This window comes from Drosophila kikkawai, chromosome 2L (genome assembly GCF_030179895.1).
Source record: "Drosophila kikkawai strain 14028-0561.14 chromosome 2L, DkikHiC1v2, whole genome shotgun sequence".
In the NCBI taxonomy this organism is placed as follows: domain Eukaryota; kingdom Metazoa; phylum Arthropoda; class Insecta; order Diptera; family Drosophilidae; genus Drosophila; species Drosophila kikkawai.
Window position 1 is genome coordinate 881,139 of NC_091728.1, and position 18,991 is coordinate 900,129.

Here is an 18,991-nt window from a genome sequence, read left to right on the forward strand (position 1 = left end):
ATAAAGAAACCATAAACGAGACAAACTTCCTCTTCCCTCCCCCTGGCCTTTCAATTCAATTCAATTTGTGTCTTAAACCGGAAAACCCTTTTTGGCCAGCCGCAAAGTGTCCTGGGTTAAGCCGAAACGGGATAAATAATAAAACTTTGCATTTATTACGTGATAAAATTTAATAAACAGGTTCAACGACAGTGTGAATGTCATATTTCATTTATTAATTAATGGCATTAACATAAAGCGTCAATTTGTGTGTCTCCCACACGGATCCGCAATCCCCGAAACCCCGAAACCCATCCATAAAAGAAGAGCCAGCTCCACTCTAAAGCCGGGGCGATTAAAAAGTTTATCCTAGGCAAAGTCAAGACCGCTCTTAATGTTGCATATATTGTGTGCACATAACCCCGGGCTACCCCATTACGGAACGTGCCTAGACTGTAAACAGTCGCCCTGGGAGTGAATCCGTAGACACACGACGGCATATATAACACACACAACCAACACACAGCGCACAACAATTCCGCAGAGCGTCAATGACATGCTCAATTTTTCATGCATTATGCCGGGGCCTACGGTGCGTATGCTTGATATTTGCCTCAATATCGAGGCCGAAAGCACATTTAAGCCGCCGAAGCAGAAGCCAAAGCTGATGCCGATGCTGAATCAGAATATTTGCGTAGCCAGGGCACAGCCAGGGCGAGAAACTTTACAGCCAGTCCGTTCGCACAGACGAGCCCATGGCCGAAAAGCCATAAGACAATTTGCTGCTAGCTTACATTCTGGCACTGAGAGAAATAATGTAGTGAAAAGGGTAAGTAAATCTAGAAATAAAATTAAAATTAATAAAATTTGCGGTTGTCTAAGGATTAATATAGAATATTTAAAGGGTTCTTATAGAACATTTTTAATTGAATTAATTCCTAGGTGTTTAAAAAAATTATATAATTATTTTATAAAATTATATAAAAATTATATAAAATTATATAAATTTTCTAAATTGAATTTAACACATTTTTGGCTTGGTTAGGCATTTTTAAAATTTCGTTTTTCCCCAAAAATTATTAGTTAAGGGTTTTTTAAGTTTTGTTCATTTCAAAAAATTATATAAATTAATTTTTTCTTAATTGCATTCTTTCCTGTATAATTCCTAGGTGTTTCTAAAATTTTAATAAATATTTTATATAAAATATATACATATATTTTTCCCCAAGTGTCCCCAAAACTCATACATATACACTAGATACACACACCCGATGGCGTTGGTTTATCTTGGGGATATATAGTACGCTCGTGCCAGGGATGATTTCGTTGCTATTTCGGCTGTCGGAATTGTGGGCTTTGAGCAAACACCGAGCAACGGAAACTATCGTCGTCTATATTGAGGAAATGGTTAAAGGCAGCAGCTCGGTGGTCTGGCATTTTGGGTTACATAACTGATTAAAGATTGGCCTGGCTTATGGGGGATATACTGTAGATGTGGCAAGAGATTGGGCCCAGGGCTAACCTCTCGTGTCAACTTGTTGACTAAGCAAAGTTGGCCCCACACAATATGAGTTATGATTTACTCAGCTCTTAAAACAGGCAAGAAGACAATGATGGGGGGAAATTGCCTTTCAACGCCTTTTATTTGGACAGGAAAAAGAAAGACAAATATATATATACAAATAGATACTTGGCTGTCATCTATCATGGGTATTGATCAGCATTAATTAGTTTCGAAGTCAAAATGAAGTTGGATTAGGCATTTAGGTGATTTAATCAATGGAAATTTATTCGAAATAAAATAATAAAATATAGATTAAATGTTAAAGATACTATTTAAAATTTGTAATATAATTTAAATATTTCCTTAATACTTTTCTTAACAAATCAAATCAATTAAGAGTATTCAAACCCCTCTTAAATCCTTAATAAAAATACCTTTTGCAAGGCATCCCCATTTTTAATGAACAAAACTCTGATTTCCACCACAAGTTAAAGATTATCACGGCCCTTAAGAACCGCAATAACAAATCCCTACTTGGACATTTCATCAGCCAACAAAATGAATCTTCAAACGTTTTATATGCGTCCTAATGCCATAAAGCAGGCCAAAATTCGTGGTTTTGGCCATTCTGTAACTGTTGTAATTTTGTTATGACCACCAGCAGTCTCTCTGTTGGCCCCCTCCTAATTCCCACAATTCCGTCCCCCCTGAAAGTATGCCATAGGAAATTTCAGAGTAATTTAGTTGAAATGCTGCAATGGCAGCGCTTCGGCTTCCGTCTGGGCTTTGTTCTTTCATTTTGTGTGGCAGATATCTCAAGCAAATTAACCTAACTACTCTTAATGCCGGTCGACTACACAGCCACGCTTTCCCATTTCCCATTTCCCATTTCCCTCTTCCCAACGCACACACTCACACAAAACCCAATTAAATTCTTCCGCAAAAGCATAAAAGCTTCGTTGCTTCGATTAAAGCTAGCCCCAGGATGATAAGTGGAGGGGTTACACCTAGGAAAAATATAGAGCTCTATGGGGAATTGTTTAAGGGGGCTATCAGGGTTTTGTGTTTAGAGAGTCTTGTGAAATATTATAGAGAGGGAGTTTATCTGTGGGATTTATTAGGAGACTAAAGTAGGGGACTGACATTTGAACTTATTTAGAAATTGTAAAAGGCTGATATTTACAAAAAATATTTATAATAGTTAGAATATAATAAACTTGGCTTTAACTTTAAATTAAAAAAAAACACCCAATGGTTAAGTCAAAATAAAATTGTGGGGCTTAAAGTAGTACGTTTTTTTCTATGTTAACTATGGTAAGTGTAAATTATTTAAATTTTAATATACTACATTTTTTGTATAAAATAAGACATAGTTAAAGAAAAGCACAGATAATTTTATGCTGTTACTTTTATATTTTAAAATGAAGAAGAAAATTATTTAATTTTATAGTTTTAAAACAAATCTTTTAAATAATTACGGTTTTCAGCCTGGTTCCACCAAGTTTAAACCTTGTTTTGCATATTTGTATTCCTAAATCTAAGATAAATAGTCTAAATAGTCTTTCATCAGAAAAACCTTAATATATAAAGTTATTATGTTTTGTATTTTATTTTATTTCCCATTTTCTACTGTGCATGTTTTGGTTAGACATGTTTTTGCTTAAAGCCAGACATGGAAGCCGTGTGAAGTCAACTTTTGTGGACGCCTCGAACGCGTTCTAAGTGAAATTTAGCCGCTGGCTACGTGATGATGCTTCTGCTCCTGCTGCTGCTGCTGCTGCTGCTACCGATGCTGCTGCTCCTGCTCCCGCTGCTTGATGTTGCTGCATGGGTCCCTAGCATGTCCTGGCCAACTGTCTGCCTTGTTGACATACGTCCTGCTGCCTCTGCCTCTGCCTGCTGCCTGCTGCCTCCTGTCATGCGCAAGGAACGCACGCTCTGATGCCTACTTCCAGGCGTTTCATTGTTGCGCTTTTCGCAGCCACAGCTTCCACAGGACACAGGACAGATGCCAAACATCTGTTTTATGTTTGTCTCGCTTCCAGGGAAACTCTCTTAAAATAATTTTTGGGGGAAAACTAAGCTTGCCCGCTCGCTGCGCTCTCTTTTTCTCTCTCTCTCAGTGTGCGTGGGAAAATGCGAACTCACTCGGTTTCTCAGTTTCTCAGCTTCAGTTCCAGCATCAGCGCCAGCGAGTGAGGAGCGACTGCTTTGGAGACCGGAAAAATCCGTGAAAAACTGTCGGGGTTATTCAAGCCACGCAGAGCACACACACACACGCATACGCACACTCGAGTCCTGGCAAAAACCCAGCGAAAAGCAGCCAACACAGCGGAATTTTAAAGAACAATTAACCCAGGACGACAGCTCTCTCCGAGAAAAACAAAACGCTGAAATTATTGAAATAAAAAGGAAACGCCAGCTATGGGGAAAAAGCGAGGACACTGCGTTTTTCCAACTGCTCTGGCTTTGGGCTTTTTCCGTCGTTTTTTGGCCAACGCGAATATCGATTGCTGCTGCTGCTGCTGACTGCCTTGCATAAGTCCAAAAAAGGGAGATTAGTATACAAACGCAGTCTGGAGGAGCGGAGCCAGGTGCCAGGACGCAGGACGAAAGCTCAAAGGCTCAATTCAAATGACATCGAACTCGAACTCGCACTCGTAGTAATTAAGTTTTTTTAATCAACAAATAACTGGTGGAGCCGAAATGGAGATGGAGCAGCTGCCTAGCCCAGACAATTGACGTGGAAATCGGAGCAAGGAACTACAAGGAGCTAACTACAAAGGAAACAAGGCTCCCTGGATATATATATATATATATGTGTATATAAATTGAATTCCGAGGAATATCCGTGAACTATTCTAGACCTACGCGCGTGTGTGTGTGCTTTCATTTTCCATTTTCATTTCCTTTGTTGCTGGGTGAAAATGGATATTGCCTTGCGCGGCACAAACATAGCAGCAGCAGCAGGAGCATCATCATCAACAACAACAACAACGACTGGAACTGGCACTGGTAAGTCCTTGGAGGGTCCTACGAGTCGTCCTCCTCCGATTCCCACGGTAATCACATCTTTTATGTGCGCTGTGTTTTATTCTCGCCAAAGTGAAACAAGCAAACATTTCATTTGCAGGTCTGCATCATGCTGTGTCATTGGGCAACATTGAGGTCTCCGCCAAGGTTCGTACCAGCATCAAACCATCTCAGACATTAACAGGGAAAACTCACAAAGAAAACTCACAAGAAAACTCACAGGAAAACACCACAAAGTGTGCGGCGAACAAAAATTAATTCCTGCCAACGCAGAAAGCGCGTCCAGGGAAGCATTTAAGTGGCGTCCCTGTCATACCGAATGATTGACACAATTATTTTAGTATAAATCTGGAGGATAGGGCAATGGGGGCTGGAGGCAGCCCGGACAGGGCTCAGCATGGGAGTGACTGGAGAAATTAGAAGAGCTTAAGATAGGGCTACGAGGAGCTACAGAAAGAAATTGAGGGATTAAATAAGATTAGCGGGGCTGGGAAGGTATAGAAGGATAGAGAGAGGTAATAAAACTATTTCAACAGTGGGAGATAAAATATATCTCTTGCTTGAAATATATAGTACTTATTCAGTAAATATTAGGAATATTAAGGCGTTTGGGTAATATTAGGAAAATGAGTTATAGTAAGGCGTATATGTAATATGTAAAAGTGTTATACCAAGACGTATACGTAATATATATATAATTACATTTATAATAAAACCATTAAGACAGTGAGGGCTTAAATAGAAAATAGAATAGTAATTATTAAAAAAAAAAGTAGGTCGATAAGGCGTATACGTGGTATTACAACAATATTTTTATAATATGTATACGTAATTTTTTTTCTATATTTCGGGGAGCATAGTAAATAGCTAATTAATATATAAAGCTTACAAAATAAGGTATTTGTTTAGTAAAAATCAAGGTGCTTAAGGCGTATACGTAATATTGCACAAATTTCTAATAATACGTATACGCAAATTTTTTTTTATAATAATTTTATTTGGTTAAATTAATTTGAAGCTTAAAAAATACAACAGAAACATCTAATAAGCTCAAAAATACAATCAGCCATCCTACAAAATAGTAAACTTGATGAAAAATTTTTTTTACTAATCTAAAATCTATAAAAAATATCCTTCTATAAAAAGCTTATAATATTTTTTACCACTCAGGCCACATACTCCAGCCACATGGACCGCAGCTACGACTCCGAGGACGAGCACACTGGTCGCCGCAGACTACGCCACACTCTCTCCACCGAGCTACAGCCTCGCACTTCTGTCTACTCCAGGGGAGATATTAGGGAACAGGTGAGACTATAGCCTAAATAGAAACTATATATTTATTATTTTTAATATTCATCAACTATTTTACTTGCAGTACTGCCTCACAGATCGCCAGCTGCATAGCATAGAGCAGCGTCCCAGGAGGGAGCGTTTTTTTGGCTGCCTTTCGCGACGCGGTCAAACCCAATCGGGCAGCTTCCTGGGCGGCTGTGTGGGTCGCCGAGTGCCCTCCGATGAGAATCTGGCGGCCTATGCACCCTTTGAGAAGTATCCACGGTGAGTATAAAATTCGCTAGTGTAAAGTACAAGTTATTTAGTATCGAAAAAACTGCCACAGCTATCAAAACAACTACACGGACACACAAGAATTGGAAAGTTCCTATTTTCGCCGTCAGCCGGCATCGATTTTGAGCACTGGAAAATCGGTTGAGGCGGACCTGGGTGGTCGCTACACCTGGATTGGTCAGCAGACGAACAACAACTCCGATTACTCAACGGACCACAGGTATGTCCGACACAGAAAAGATATCTATAAAAAAAAAACCTGAAAAACCAAAATTAAAAACTCCGTAAAATGCTATGCCAACTGTCGCTTAGATCATGCTATACTGTCGCACTTTCTGTCGCATTTGTAGACTGTCGCTACCCTTTTCTTCCGATATAAATATATATATATAAACTGCAAAGCTTGCCTGAACTTTCCCACCCAACAAAAAACACTCATTGCATTATGCCGCTTCTTGCCTACTGATGAACTCTACTTGAACTACTCGAAAAAAGCCACCTAGAAATGTATAAAAAATACTCTTTTCGTTATTCATCCGCCTGTCCTACTTCTCTCCTCAAAACGACTGTAAAAATCAACCAAAACAATTAACAATTGATATTGCAAAAAAAAAAACCCTAACCAACCCAAAAATTAAATGAAAAATCAAATAAAAAATATGTGTAAAGGGCAACTTGTTGTACAGCACCACTTGAATCCTTTTACCAGGATGTTTTGCTACGGAATTATTATGTCGAGCTTCGCGCTCCACCAAATCCTACACCACCAACATCACACACCAATCAAATCGCTAATCTAAATGTTTGGTATGTAAAGTGATCTTAAAAACAAAAAAACTAACTAAAAATATAAACTTTAAATAATCTATAAATATAAATGCTAAATCAAGGAACGATTCTATTAAAAAAAAAAACAGTGAGCTAATCGAACAATGTTTTTATTTATGTTATGTGTCTGCACGTGACCGAAGCAACAATAAATCAAGAAATCAAACTTAAAGTTTCAATTAAAATTCAAGGAAATGTAATGTAATGTTTGTGTTTCTGCTGCAAGTCATTGTGGGGGAATTCCTTTAACATTCCGCTGATGTGCTTGCTCTCCACAGCTCGTATCACTGCCCCACATACGCCACGATGCCAACCACACACCACCAGCACCACCATCACCACCAGCAGCAGCAGCAACAGTCGCAGCAGGGCGGGAATGCCAGGTAAGCTTCTAGATACAATTTTCCAGAAATTTACTCAGCTTTCCCTTCCTGTCAGAACGAAACACGTGAGCTTCGCCAGGTCGCACACCCTCACCAGCTTCGACAATGTCAATGCCGGCTTTCGATCCTCGGGGCGCTTGAAGACAGCCCGCAGCCAGGAGCGTTTAATTGGTGGCAAAAAGCCCATCATAGCCACGGGCTCCATGTACGAGACCCTGCAGCCGCCGCAGCAGCAGCACCAGGTGCAGGTGCCACAGCAGAGCTCAACGCTGCCCAAGACCTGGCTGCCACCGCCGGTACAGCTGCAGCCCTGCCAGCATCATCATGCTCCGATTCACCTACACCAGCCCATGCCAGGTAAAGAAAACTACTCCTTAGTAATCTTTAAATCACTTAAAATACTTTTGCTTTTTCCTCAGATAACATGGTTGGCCTGATTATCCCGCAGCCTCTGCCCTTGACCCTCCCACTGCCCAGTCCCGAAGTGCTCATTGTGGAGAAGAAGTTCCGCAATGCCATGAAGACCCAGGCCACACAAACGGATGCCGCTGCTCGACGTAACCAGGGCCAAGTTGGCTATAATACCCAAGTTTTGGCCCTAAGTCCCCGGCCACCACATCGCATCAAGGTCGTGTCCCAGGGCGCCCAGACAAATGGCCTTCAAAATGGCAAGAAGCTAACGAAAAGTCTCTCGGAGATACCAAATGGCAAGGAAGTGCAATCACATTACTATCAACAGGGGTAAGATTTTAATATTAAATTAAAGCGAGTGGAAAGTTGAATAATTTTAGAGCTAGGTACGAGTTTTCTTAAAGAATTTTTCATTATTTTAGTTGATTTTAAATGCATATTTATTTGTGTTTCTTATTTTTCCATATTTTAAAATTTAAATGTATATTCAAGTACGATTTCTGTGCTAACCCTGACAATGTTTAAATATTTTAAAATTAATTATAAATACTTTTAAAATACTAATGTAATCTTTCCCACGCCTCTCAGTTCGATTTACCCCCACGAGATGATCTACCGCACTCAGTCGCAGGACGTGACCCCGCTGCAAACCCTCTCGGATGCCCAGAACAACATCATGTACTACAAGCCGCCGCCACCTCTGCTGGATGCCCACAGCTATGGCCTGGGCATGGAGCACCTGAGCCGCGGAGCTCGTCCTGCGGCCTCTGAGCAGAGCGTGGAGTATGTGAACGTGAATGCCGCCGCCGTGGCCCTCAACGAGAGCTTCGACTACGAGAGCAACAGTTTGCCGCGACGAGCCTGCACCTCGCATGTCCGCACGGAGACGGACTACTACTCGAACAGCCTGCCCAGGAGGCCGGAGAGCCTGCATAGCCACGACGTGTGCAAGCATATCACCGAGTGCTCCGAACTCATCACGGACAGCGTTCCCCTGGACTTTACCCAGTCGCACTTGCTGCCGCCACCCAGTGAGTACTGCAAGAATGACGACAACGAGGAGGAGTACTACGACGACGAGGACGAGGAGGATCACCCCCATGAGACGGAGAGCTACAGCTCGGAGGTCTGCCTGGAGCAGGCGGCGGCCGCTCAGAACCGTCGCATGTCCATGATACCGCAAATGATTGATTCTCCTTTCCGGCGCGATGACATCCGGCGCCAGTCCATGCCCGTCTATGGACAGACGGAGAAGCTCATCGATGGCTTTGGACCGAGGACATCGTTCCGAAGGCGCGACAAGGTCAGCTGCTTTGCCGACCAACCGCCTTCGGCACCGGCCTCAGCCTCGGCTCGGGATCAGGAGCAGGAGATCTTCATAGACTTCAAGCCGCATGTCTCCCCCAAGCCGAGCCTCAAGCTGCAGCTGAAGCACCGCAAGCAGCACAAGGCGGAGATAGCCATGAGGAAGATGCAGCAGCAAAGAATGGCCCAGGCGGCGGCCCTGACCCTGCCGAAGCTCAAGCCACCGCCGCAGCCGCAGCCACTGCCAGTCGAAGTTGAGGTTAGAAAAGTTGAACTTGAGCCCAGCGACGACGAGGAGGAGGAGGAGGAGGATGAGGAGGAGGAAGTCTCCGAGCCTGAAAGGAAGTATCCAGACGAAGAGGAGATCGACGACAAGCTGGACCTGGATCATCCGGAGGATGAGGAGCCGCTCTACGAAAACATAACTCCGTGCAACTGCAAAGTGGAGCCACAGCATCCAGAACTCGAGGATCTGCAGGACAAGCGCTCCCAGTTCCGCAAGCGTTCCGTTAGCCTGGACGATGACGATGCTACCGGAGCTCCTCCTCCATCTGCGTCCGGCCTGCGCCTGCCCTCCACGCCGGCCAGTCCCTGCCGGGAGGATCTGCTGCTGGCCAATGTCTCAACTTATCCATCCTCAGACTCGCTGGCCAATGACAATACCCGCGACCATTCCGACGGCATCTGGAATGAGTCGCAGGTTACTGTCTTGACGGCCGAGCAGCGCGACATCTCCGATGGCTCCTACAGCTCCAACCTATTGCTGACGCCGTCCTCGAAGCGGAAGAATCTGCTGCTGCAGCATCAGCAGAGGAGCTCCGTGGACACCGATGCCTTGGATTTCGAAGAGCAGGTGAGGCTAGTGGTAAATTTCTTGATTTTTTGATTCTGATCTGATTGATCTCTCTCCTGGTTAGAGTCCCACCTATGGCCTACAAACACTGCCGAAGATTGTGAGGACGCCCACGCCCACCACCTCGCGGCCCGCCTCCACTCAACCCTTGATACCGCCGCCAGCTATAGCTGTCACTCCCTCCTCCAACCAGATCAAGGCTGTCCTGGACTCCACCATAAGCTCGCCCCTGCCCAAGCGAAGCCTGGTGGCCAGAGGCTCAGTTCCAGATGCCCGACAGCTGATGTTTATGGGAGGAGCTGCCAAGCAAAGGTTGTTATCTGAAGCTTAGAAAGTTTATATTTATAGTTCCTATACTTCCAGACACTCGGATGCCTCTTTCCTGCCCACCACTGCGGGCGGTGGTACCCGCAGTGCCGACATCTCGGAGTGCAGCACAAATACAGATGAGTATGCCACCTGCACGGACACCTCGAAACGTACACCAGGTATTAAGACACCACCGACGACGACCAGTTCCTCGTCGACCACACATGTTCCAGGTTTGGGGTTCCCCGATAATTCGTACTGTGTGTACTGTGTGTGTGTGTGTGTGTAGAAATCGCCTCGATCCATGAACCACTCACCACTTTCCATGCTTACAGCTGAGATAGAGTTAAGCCGCCGCCCATATAGCTTCTAGTTCGTAGACTCATCTACACATCCTCCACACCTCAGTCTCTTTCTAACTCTCGCTACCTGTCTCTCTCTCTCTCTCCTTAGTTTAATGTTGTTGCCTTGCTCGCCAATGCTTTAGCTGTGCCTTTAGAGGCATCCTTAAAAGTACAACTAACCGAGTCTTAACCCTTCTAACTCCTTGACAGTTTCCACGCAGAGCTCGCAGCTGGAGAAAACGCATGCCGGCAGCTCCTTCGAGAGTGCCAGCTCCCTGTACTCCATGCGGGAGGATCTCCTGCAGCACGATGAAAAGGAGAGGCAAGCCAAGTCGCAACTTAAATCCCCAATTGGCGGTTCGGTGGCAGAGTTGACTAGGAAATCGCCCTCGCACTCCATCAGCAGCACCACTTCTTCGGGCAGTTGTCCTATCTCGGGTGCTGCCATCAAGTCGCCAGGCAAGGAGAGCCAACCCCAGACGGTGTCCAGCTCGATGACGCCTCAAATGAAGGTCAGCACAGCGGAAAGTGTACCCGTTCTCAAGCCCAAACCCGATTCCATCTCCGAGGATGAGCGCAGCGAGGTGCGGTACTCCTCATCGGGCTATTACGAGAGTCCCCACGACGAGGACGACGAGGAGCAGGTGATGCGAAGCAAGGCGCGACGACTGCGCCATGAAGATGAGCGAAAGCGGCGCAAGACCAGCATGAAGCTGGACATCGAAAAGGAGAATATGAGGGCTCTAACCAGTCCCATCAAGAAGCCAACCGCAGGAGGTGTAGGAAAAGTCCAGTCGCCAGAGCAACCCAGCAATAACAACCTGGACAATGGAAGTCCCAGCAGCCGGATGAAGCGCTTCCGACCCAAGATACGACGCCAGCTGAGGAAGAGCTCGCGCGAGGATGTCCTGGCATCGGCAGCGGCCGCAGGACGCAGGAGTCGTGCCACGCCACCGACCATTTTTGGCCTGAGCAGCGGCAGTGGAGACACGGAGCTCCTGCTAGATGCCAGCATGTCCAGTGGCGCTCTGGTAGGGACCACATCCCTGTCCACCACCACTACTGCCATGATTTCCTCTTCGCTAACACTCAAGGGTACTGTTTCGGAGACCATAGCCTCCTCCTCTTCCCCACAACCAGAGGCCACGACCATTCCGTCATCTTCAGTGGTAAAGAAACCCCATAGCTGCGCCACGCCCACAGCCCTGCTCTCGCCCAAACTGCCCACAGTGAGCAGCACCCAATCCAAGTCCACCTCGGACACGTTCCAGCTCAAGGCCAAGTCCATTGAGTCTCTGCGTTCGGTGTCGCCCGGCTCCGATTCGGTGTTTTACAGCGAGGCCGATGGCAATGCGGCCAGTGCCGCCGATCAGAGTCACTGCCTCCACTGCGGCAAGGAAATGGAGGGTGGCAAGCAGCCGAGCCACCAGAACACCATCAGCGAGTTGGCTGGAGATTCTGTGGAATCGATTCCCTACATCGAGCAGGACATTGTCAAGCCGCCATCGGACTTTGCCGACTCGCCGGTGACCACCAAGACCACTCAGCGGCTGTACAAGAAGATGGACAAACGGTTCCGGTCGGAGGAGCGTTACCACGGCGAAAGGGGGAGGCACTACAAGACCAGGCAGGAGAATATCAGAGCCAAGGTTTGAATTAATATTTTTAAAATATTAATATAGAAAATTTATATGGAAAATTTCATTTTATAGAGCGAGGAACGCGGACGGGTTCCTAGCCTGCCCAACACCCCTGTCCTGCGTCCTGCCGGCTCCAGTCCCTGTGTCCTGCCCGATATCAATACGGAACAGAGCCAGCACATCATCTACAAGGGACACTACGACGCTGGTCGCTATACAAGGCTCACCGACGATGATTTGTGGACTCAGTTGGATCATCAGTGCTTTGGTGAGTAAAGGGGATGCCGAGGAGGGTATTGCGAGGGATATTAAAAGGAATATTGAAAGGGATATTGAAAGGGATATTGAAAGAAATATTGAAAGGGATTTTGAAAGGGATTTTAAAAGGGATATTGAAAGGGATATTGAAAGGGATATTGAAAGGGATATAAATCAAATATTCAAGACAATTTTGCTGAAATTATTTCAGAGGTTATTATATACTCCATAGAGCTATCTTTATTAATGGCATTTAATTCCATTGATCAGGCGCCTAAGTTCAGATAGCATGGTCTTCATTTCTTCCATTTGGCTCGTCATATCAGTCTCCATCTTATTCAACTTATATCTGTGCGCATTCCACTCCTGTCAATAGTTTAGAAATAATATTTTATTGACAAACGAAGCTTTACCTTGCACTAAACTTACGTTTAAGGGAATATAAGACTCGACCACATTCAGCACTATGAAAGCACTAAGAAGAAACACTACAAACTTGTACATTATATCAGTGAAAGACGACGTCCACTTAAGTCAAATGTTTCCAGAAAACTGATTCTGCATTGATTTGAACTAAAAGGAAAACTAAATTCTTGCTCAATTTTAATCTATGATTTTTTCTTGGAAATTTGGCCGAGACTAGGTGAGATCATACATGGATTTTATTCCCAGAAAACTTAAGGTTCTACGGAATATAAAAAGAAAAGAAAAATAAAGGTTCTACAGAATTTAAAAAGGTTATCTGGGGTGAGGTGTGCTTGAAAGTAATGAAAATAAAAAAGACAAATGCTAGAATGCGATTAAGAAAGACAATCAGTTCAAAACTATGCAACATATTTCTACAGCAAGATTATAATTAAAATGTGTATAATGTATAACATGAAGTCTACTTGGAAAGCTTTGACTTTCATATAAACTAAATAATTAATATAGGTAATTAAGAGCCCTATTCTTAGTGGAAAGTTCATTTAATTCTCTTCCTACTCGAATTTCCAATTTCTATTTAATTACTAATCAAATATATATCCCAACAGATCGTTCCCGTGAGCGTCGTGCTTCCACAGAGTCGGAAAAGGGCTTCCACGCCAAGTACCAGGTGATCCTGCATCGCCTCGTCCAGCGTCGCTGCACCCTGGAGATGTACCATCGCCAGAAGCACAACAGCTTCCGTAAGTCTAGGAGCACCCTGTTCGAACACCCGAAACAAAAATATTCTAATTTTGGCGCCCCAAAAGAGTGGAGAGATCGAGCGAGAGGAAAGCCCCAAAAAAGCCGAAGAGAGAGCCACTATAGATAATGAATGGCGCTCCCTCGGACTTTTCATGACCGGCACTTGGCATACATAAATATATACATATGTGTGTGGGGGAAAAGCGAGAAAAAAACACATAGTTTTTTATTTTTTTGGCTCTATTATCGAGAATAGTTGAGGTGCGTGCTTTGTTGTGTGCCGACCGTAAAAAAGTCCGCAACGCGCTTACCATTTCGGTGTTTCGGTTTCAGTTTCGGGGTATTTCAAGCTAAAGCCCAATGTAAAGAGAAATATAAGTGCGAAAAGCGTTGCGTTGTTTACAAATAATATTATTTTTTCGTATTTACACACGAGTCTAAGGCCAAATGATTGGTGGGTAAACATAGACAGACGTCGTGGCCGTTAAGTGAATTACTTATTTGTTTTTATTTTAATTAATTAGAATTAATAGCATCGAATTCCGCGCCCGATTCGGTTCGCCGCAAGTTGGAGGAGGTCCTGAAGCTGATGCTCCTGGTCTGGGCACGCGAAAGTTTTGTGATATCCACACTTAGCAACGGTGCACATGGTAAATGATGTCCGGACGAGATCCGGAAATAAAATCACACAAATCACTTGAATCTCGCTCTTGCTCTGCCTTGCTCTTGCTCTCTATAAATAATCACCCATACGCTTAGAGAAAAGTGGAGGGGAAATGGTGATATTTGTTGATTAATTTTTTCTATATTTTATTTCCTAGGCGTGGACAAAACCGTGGTGGTCAAGAGCGATTCCGGTGAGTTTGGCTTTCGCATTCACGGCTCCAAGCCCGTCGTGGTGGCTGCCATCGAGCCGGAGACACCGGCGGAGAGCTCTGGCCTGGAGGTGGGCGATATTATAATCTCTGTCAATGGGGTTCAAGTGCTGGACAAGCACCACACCGAGGTGGTTAAGATCGCTCACGATGGCTGCGAGAAGCTGGAGCTTCAGGTGGCCCGCACCATTGGCGTTTTGATGCACGAACAGTTGGAGCCACCCAGTCAGCCGATCTTTAGTGGATATTTGTGGCGTCAAAGCGGCCAGGCCAAGGGAGCTCCCAACTCCAAGAAATGGGTGCGACGTTGGTTCTCCCTGAGACCGGATAACTGTCTATATTATTATAAAACTGAAGATGTGAGTGTTCCCAAGATATTGCAAGGTTTTTCTAATATTTTTAATACTTTAATTAACCCTTTATCCTCATCTTTTTCAGGACTCCCAGCCCGTTGGCGCCATGATAATGGCCAAGCACACTGTTGACCTCTGTCCCGTGGATGTGGGCAAACCCTTTGCCTTCAAGGTGGATGCCGGCGAGGGTATTCCCATGTTTGTGGCCGCCGATTCCGATGAGCTGGCCAATCGCTGGCTCCAGCTGCTGAGGCAGGCGGCCGCCCAGGACAACCAGTGGCTCGACAAGAGGTGAAGGACACTGATCTTAGAGAAAGGCAACAGCAAATTATATGTAATTCTCTCACATCACTTCCTTCACAGTGCGAGGTGCTTGTACCAGAGTCCCAGCAACATTCAGAGGCCCGATTGCTTTGGCTATTTGCTCAAATTGGGCTCAAGGTGGTGCGGCTGGTCGAAACGCTACTGCGTACTTAAGGATGCCTGCCTCTATTTTTACCAAGATGCGAATAGCAAGAGTGCATTCGGTGAGTCACGATGCTGAAGCAGGTGACTGACTGATTAATTTGTTTCAATTTTCATTTCATTTAATTCAGGCATGGCCTGCCTGCACGGCTACAAGGTGGCCTCAATGTCCGCGAATGCGTCCGGCAAGAAGAACTCGTTCGAGATAATACCACCAGAGACGAAATTGCGTCACTACTTTTTCTGCACAGAAAGCGAAATGGATAAGAAGCGGTTGGTATTACGTTTTTAGGAACTAAAAACAATTTTTTAAGACATATTATAGGTATAATTATCGTACTTAAGGATCGCTTAAAGCGAGTTTCTTTTAACTTTTCTTAAAAGAGAGAAAAATTTAGAAGATCACTATGCTAAAATACTCTCTCGTTCGCTACTGAGAGAGGAAGCAAAGAAGAAAGAGCAAACAAAACTTACACCAAAACCCTTTGCTTATTTTAATAATATTATCCATTAAAAATCCTCTTTTTAATTTCTCTTTTCCAGCTGGATATCCGCCCTGGAATACTCCATCGACCGGTGGATCAAGTCCGGGTAACTAAGGTTAAAGACACGCTCCAGATCGGCTCTGAGTAGCCGGCTCAAGCGTCGCAGTTTTAGCTACTTTATGGACTAGACATTTCGATGGGATAATGTTGGGACTTTCTTCGATTTGGAGACGATTTAGAGACGATTTGATTCGGCACTAGTACGGGTACTACCAAAAAAAACAACCACACTTAGAACTTAAGCCAAGCAAACCAATTAGTTTTAGGCATACATAGATGATTGCTTAGTCCAAGGAATTTAGTGGGTCATTCAAATCGGGTTTAAAACTATTTTGAACAGAGGCGTACATACACAGATATTATATACACTCGGAATATATATACATACATATATAGAGGAATGCAATTGAACATTTTTGGTGTGTGTATTCTTGTTATATAGCTTACAACAACAAAAATATATATACAAACTTATGTTTAGTGAGGTTGTCATGTCACTTATATAGATAATATATATATTTAGCCGCCAAAAACGAATGAAAAGAAAGAGAGAAATGATCGTACAGCAGACCAAAAAATTGATTGTCTAATGTATATAGGATTCTAAAACATGATTAGGTATTCAAAAGAGGCTCGAAACGAAGGCCAACCAATGCAAAAACCCTTTTTAGATAAATGTCTATTTACAGCAACTCAAGGCGAGACCAACAAATTCGGCAATATGTTATAGTTTGTTCCCAATTCTCAATAGCTGCTTCCATACAGAAAAACATTGACATTTTGTGAATAAAAAATAACAACGGTTTTCGTCCTTATTGGAAACGATTCTTAGTTAGACACAATTACGATGTAAGCCAGGAATTAGTTAGCGCTTTTTTGATAGGTTGGATTTTTTTAGGGAACATACAACATACACACACACACACAACGTTCACAGTAGATCAAACAATAATATTAATAGAGTTTATAATTCAGAATCCAGTAGTTACTTTGTCGTATATATATATATAAACAAGAAACAAAGATATGATCTTTAAAATGCTGATTTCCTGATTTTTTTGGGTCAGTGTTCAAATACCGAGATTGAGTGAGGATTGCAAACAGTTTTTGAAGCTTCGTTTTTTGGTTTTTTAGAATACGTAAAATATATATATATATTTTATATATTTTAAATAGAGTTTTCCAATTTCAAGGCGGCGCAAACAAAAATTAGATAATACAAATGTATGCATTATGATTACAACTATTATTATAGATATATGATATACACAAGAGACAGCCATTTTATGTTGTAAAAAGTCATCGAGACAAGAAAACCAAAAACAAAAAAGAACACTAAATAAGAGCTTTAATTATTAAATAAAGAATATACCGAGAATGAATTCAAATGACGAAAGATTGTGCTGACAGGCCTGGGGGGGAGGGGTCATTGAAATGCATCTATAAACATCATTAATTTGGCTCAACGATCCGATTCCGAATCGGATCGGATCCGAGACTACCTGCTGTGTGGGGCCAACGAAGCATTTCAAATGCGATCAATGAACCTGTTGCCTTTCTGCCCCTAGCTGCTGACCGGCCACATGTTTTACACAGAGTTTTTCAAGTAATTTATTTTCAAATCGTTGAGCGATGCAAATGCGAAATATGCAAGCTGAAAAGACCACTGCCATCACACTCAGAGAAAAAAAGAGGTAGGTAAGAAATTTCCTTGACTTTAAATAATTATTATTATTTTTTGTAATTTAGATTATTTTCTTTTATTAAATAAATAAAAATGTTATAACTTACATTTTCCAATCCAGGACAGACACCTTATGTAAAGATGGAAGCTAGGAAACCACCAGGCATGGGAGCTGTATAATATAATATTTATTGAATAAGAAATTCACATTTTTAATCTTATATTTAAATAAACTTTTAATATTTAAACTTAGATAAATCAACTATAAATTTATCATTTGTGCCTTTTCTATAATAATTTTAGTCGTAACTTTATGTAGATTTATGGAATGCGCATAATTTGGGTCTACTAGTTGGCTTCTGATGGCAAAAAAGAGAATGATTAGATTTTGGAAACGTTTTTTCCTTATATAAACTCCCAAAATAATCTTTATAAGTTCTCCTAGTATTCCCTTTACCTAAATACTTATTTCTTAAATATTAAACAATATTTTTCCCAGTGCAAAACATCAGCGGCAGCAAACAGTTGCTGACGGAGGAAAGTCTACCGACGACGACGACTAGCATAACAATTCGCTCGCCCTATGAGGTGGCTACCGTTTTTCCTTCTTCTCTTCTTCCACCGGTGCCTTCGCCTGTCTTTTGTGCCCCTCCTCCGGTTACCAGTTACCATTTATCCAGTTACCAGTTACCAGTTGTTACTGTTTTCGCAGTGGCAGCCAGCCACAATTTAGTTCCACTGTGCAGCAGTGCCTTAATTACATGGGCCACGACGGCTCTCTTTTGTTGGAGATTTTTCGGGGTTTTTTTTCTCGCGATCATCGTAACGATGATCGTCATTAGCGCCCAAAACGTAACTCCCTCTCCTGGTAGGCTGTTACCTTTTTTGTTTCCTTTATTTTGCCACTTGACTGCATTGATGCTGCGCCTGATGTTGCCAGATTTTTAAGGCTGGAGTTTTTGACTGGACTTGAGGGTTATATGAAGCTATGGATCTGAAGCTAAAGTCATTATTAGGACTTGGATAAATATTGTGAAAATTTTGTACACAAATTTTCATTCTATTTCGCTATAATTCACAAAGGGTTCTAGCGTAGAAAATCATTCTCTAACGTGCGAAAAAATCACTAAAAATAGGTGATGGAATGTTAAAGGTAAAACTGAAATGAATCCCTATTCGGTTTTAAAAAATGAATACTATTTTTCGTTAAATTAAAAAATTTGACATTTTTCGTTGGCACAATTCCTAATTTCAAAGCTAAAATTATATAATTCTTTTAGAGTGTTTAAACTTTTAAATTGGAAGAAGCACATTTAGAAAGAAAAAAGTATATTCCTATAAATGGTTAATTTGTTAACTTGGAAAATTCTATCAAGATTAATTTTTATTTTTTTATAAAGTTAGAATTTATGGAATTATAATCGAGGTACAACTTGTGGGTTTTCACTATTTTTGTTAAAAGAGGAGAAACCTATCATAAACT

The 18,991-nt window shown here is 42.7% G+C and overlaps 1 protein-coding gene across 3 annotated transcripts; it reads left to right on the forward strand.

The window, feature by feature from the left end:
- The first annotated feature begins 4,306 nt into the window (after positions 1-4,306).
- LOC108074348 (uncharacterized) lies at positions 4,307-17,206 on the forward strand. 3 transcript variants are annotated; one of them, XM_070288326.1, is made up of 20 exons: positions 4,307-4,498; positions 4,617-4,663; positions 5,687-5,824; positions 5,895-6,076; positions 6,138-6,305; positions 6,755-6,892; positions 7,192-7,296; positions 7,352-7,653; positions 7,716-8,037; positions 8,296-9,865; positions 9,930-10,177; positions 10,229-10,407; positions 10,729-12,167; positions 12,231-12,426; positions 13,451-13,585; positions 14,408-14,820; positions 14,900-15,105; positions 15,178-15,341; positions 15,411-15,552; positions 15,823-17,206. In XM_070288326.1, the coding sequence occupies exons 1-20, from the start codon at positions 4,411-4,413 to the stop codon at positions 15,872-15,874; spliced, it is 6,234 nt and encodes a 2,077-aa protein (XP_070144427.1). In that variant the 5' UTR covers positions 4,307-4,410; the 3' UTR covers positions 15,875-17,206. The 3 variants fall into 3 exon arrangements, with proteins under 3 accessions (XP_070144427.1, XP_070144428.1, XP_070144429.1); XM_070288327.1 differs by lacking the exons at positions 4,307-4,498; positions 4,617-4,663; positions 5,687-5,824; ... (1 more) ...; positions 6,138-6,305; positions 6,755-6,892 and adding an exon at positions 7,000-7,114; XM_070288328.1 differs by lacking the exons at positions 4,307-4,498; positions 4,617-4,663; positions 5,687-5,824; ... (1 more) ...; positions 6,138-6,305; positions 6,755-6,892 and adding an exon at positions 7,063-7,119.
- Positions 17,207-18,991: the final 1,785 nt, after the last annotated feature.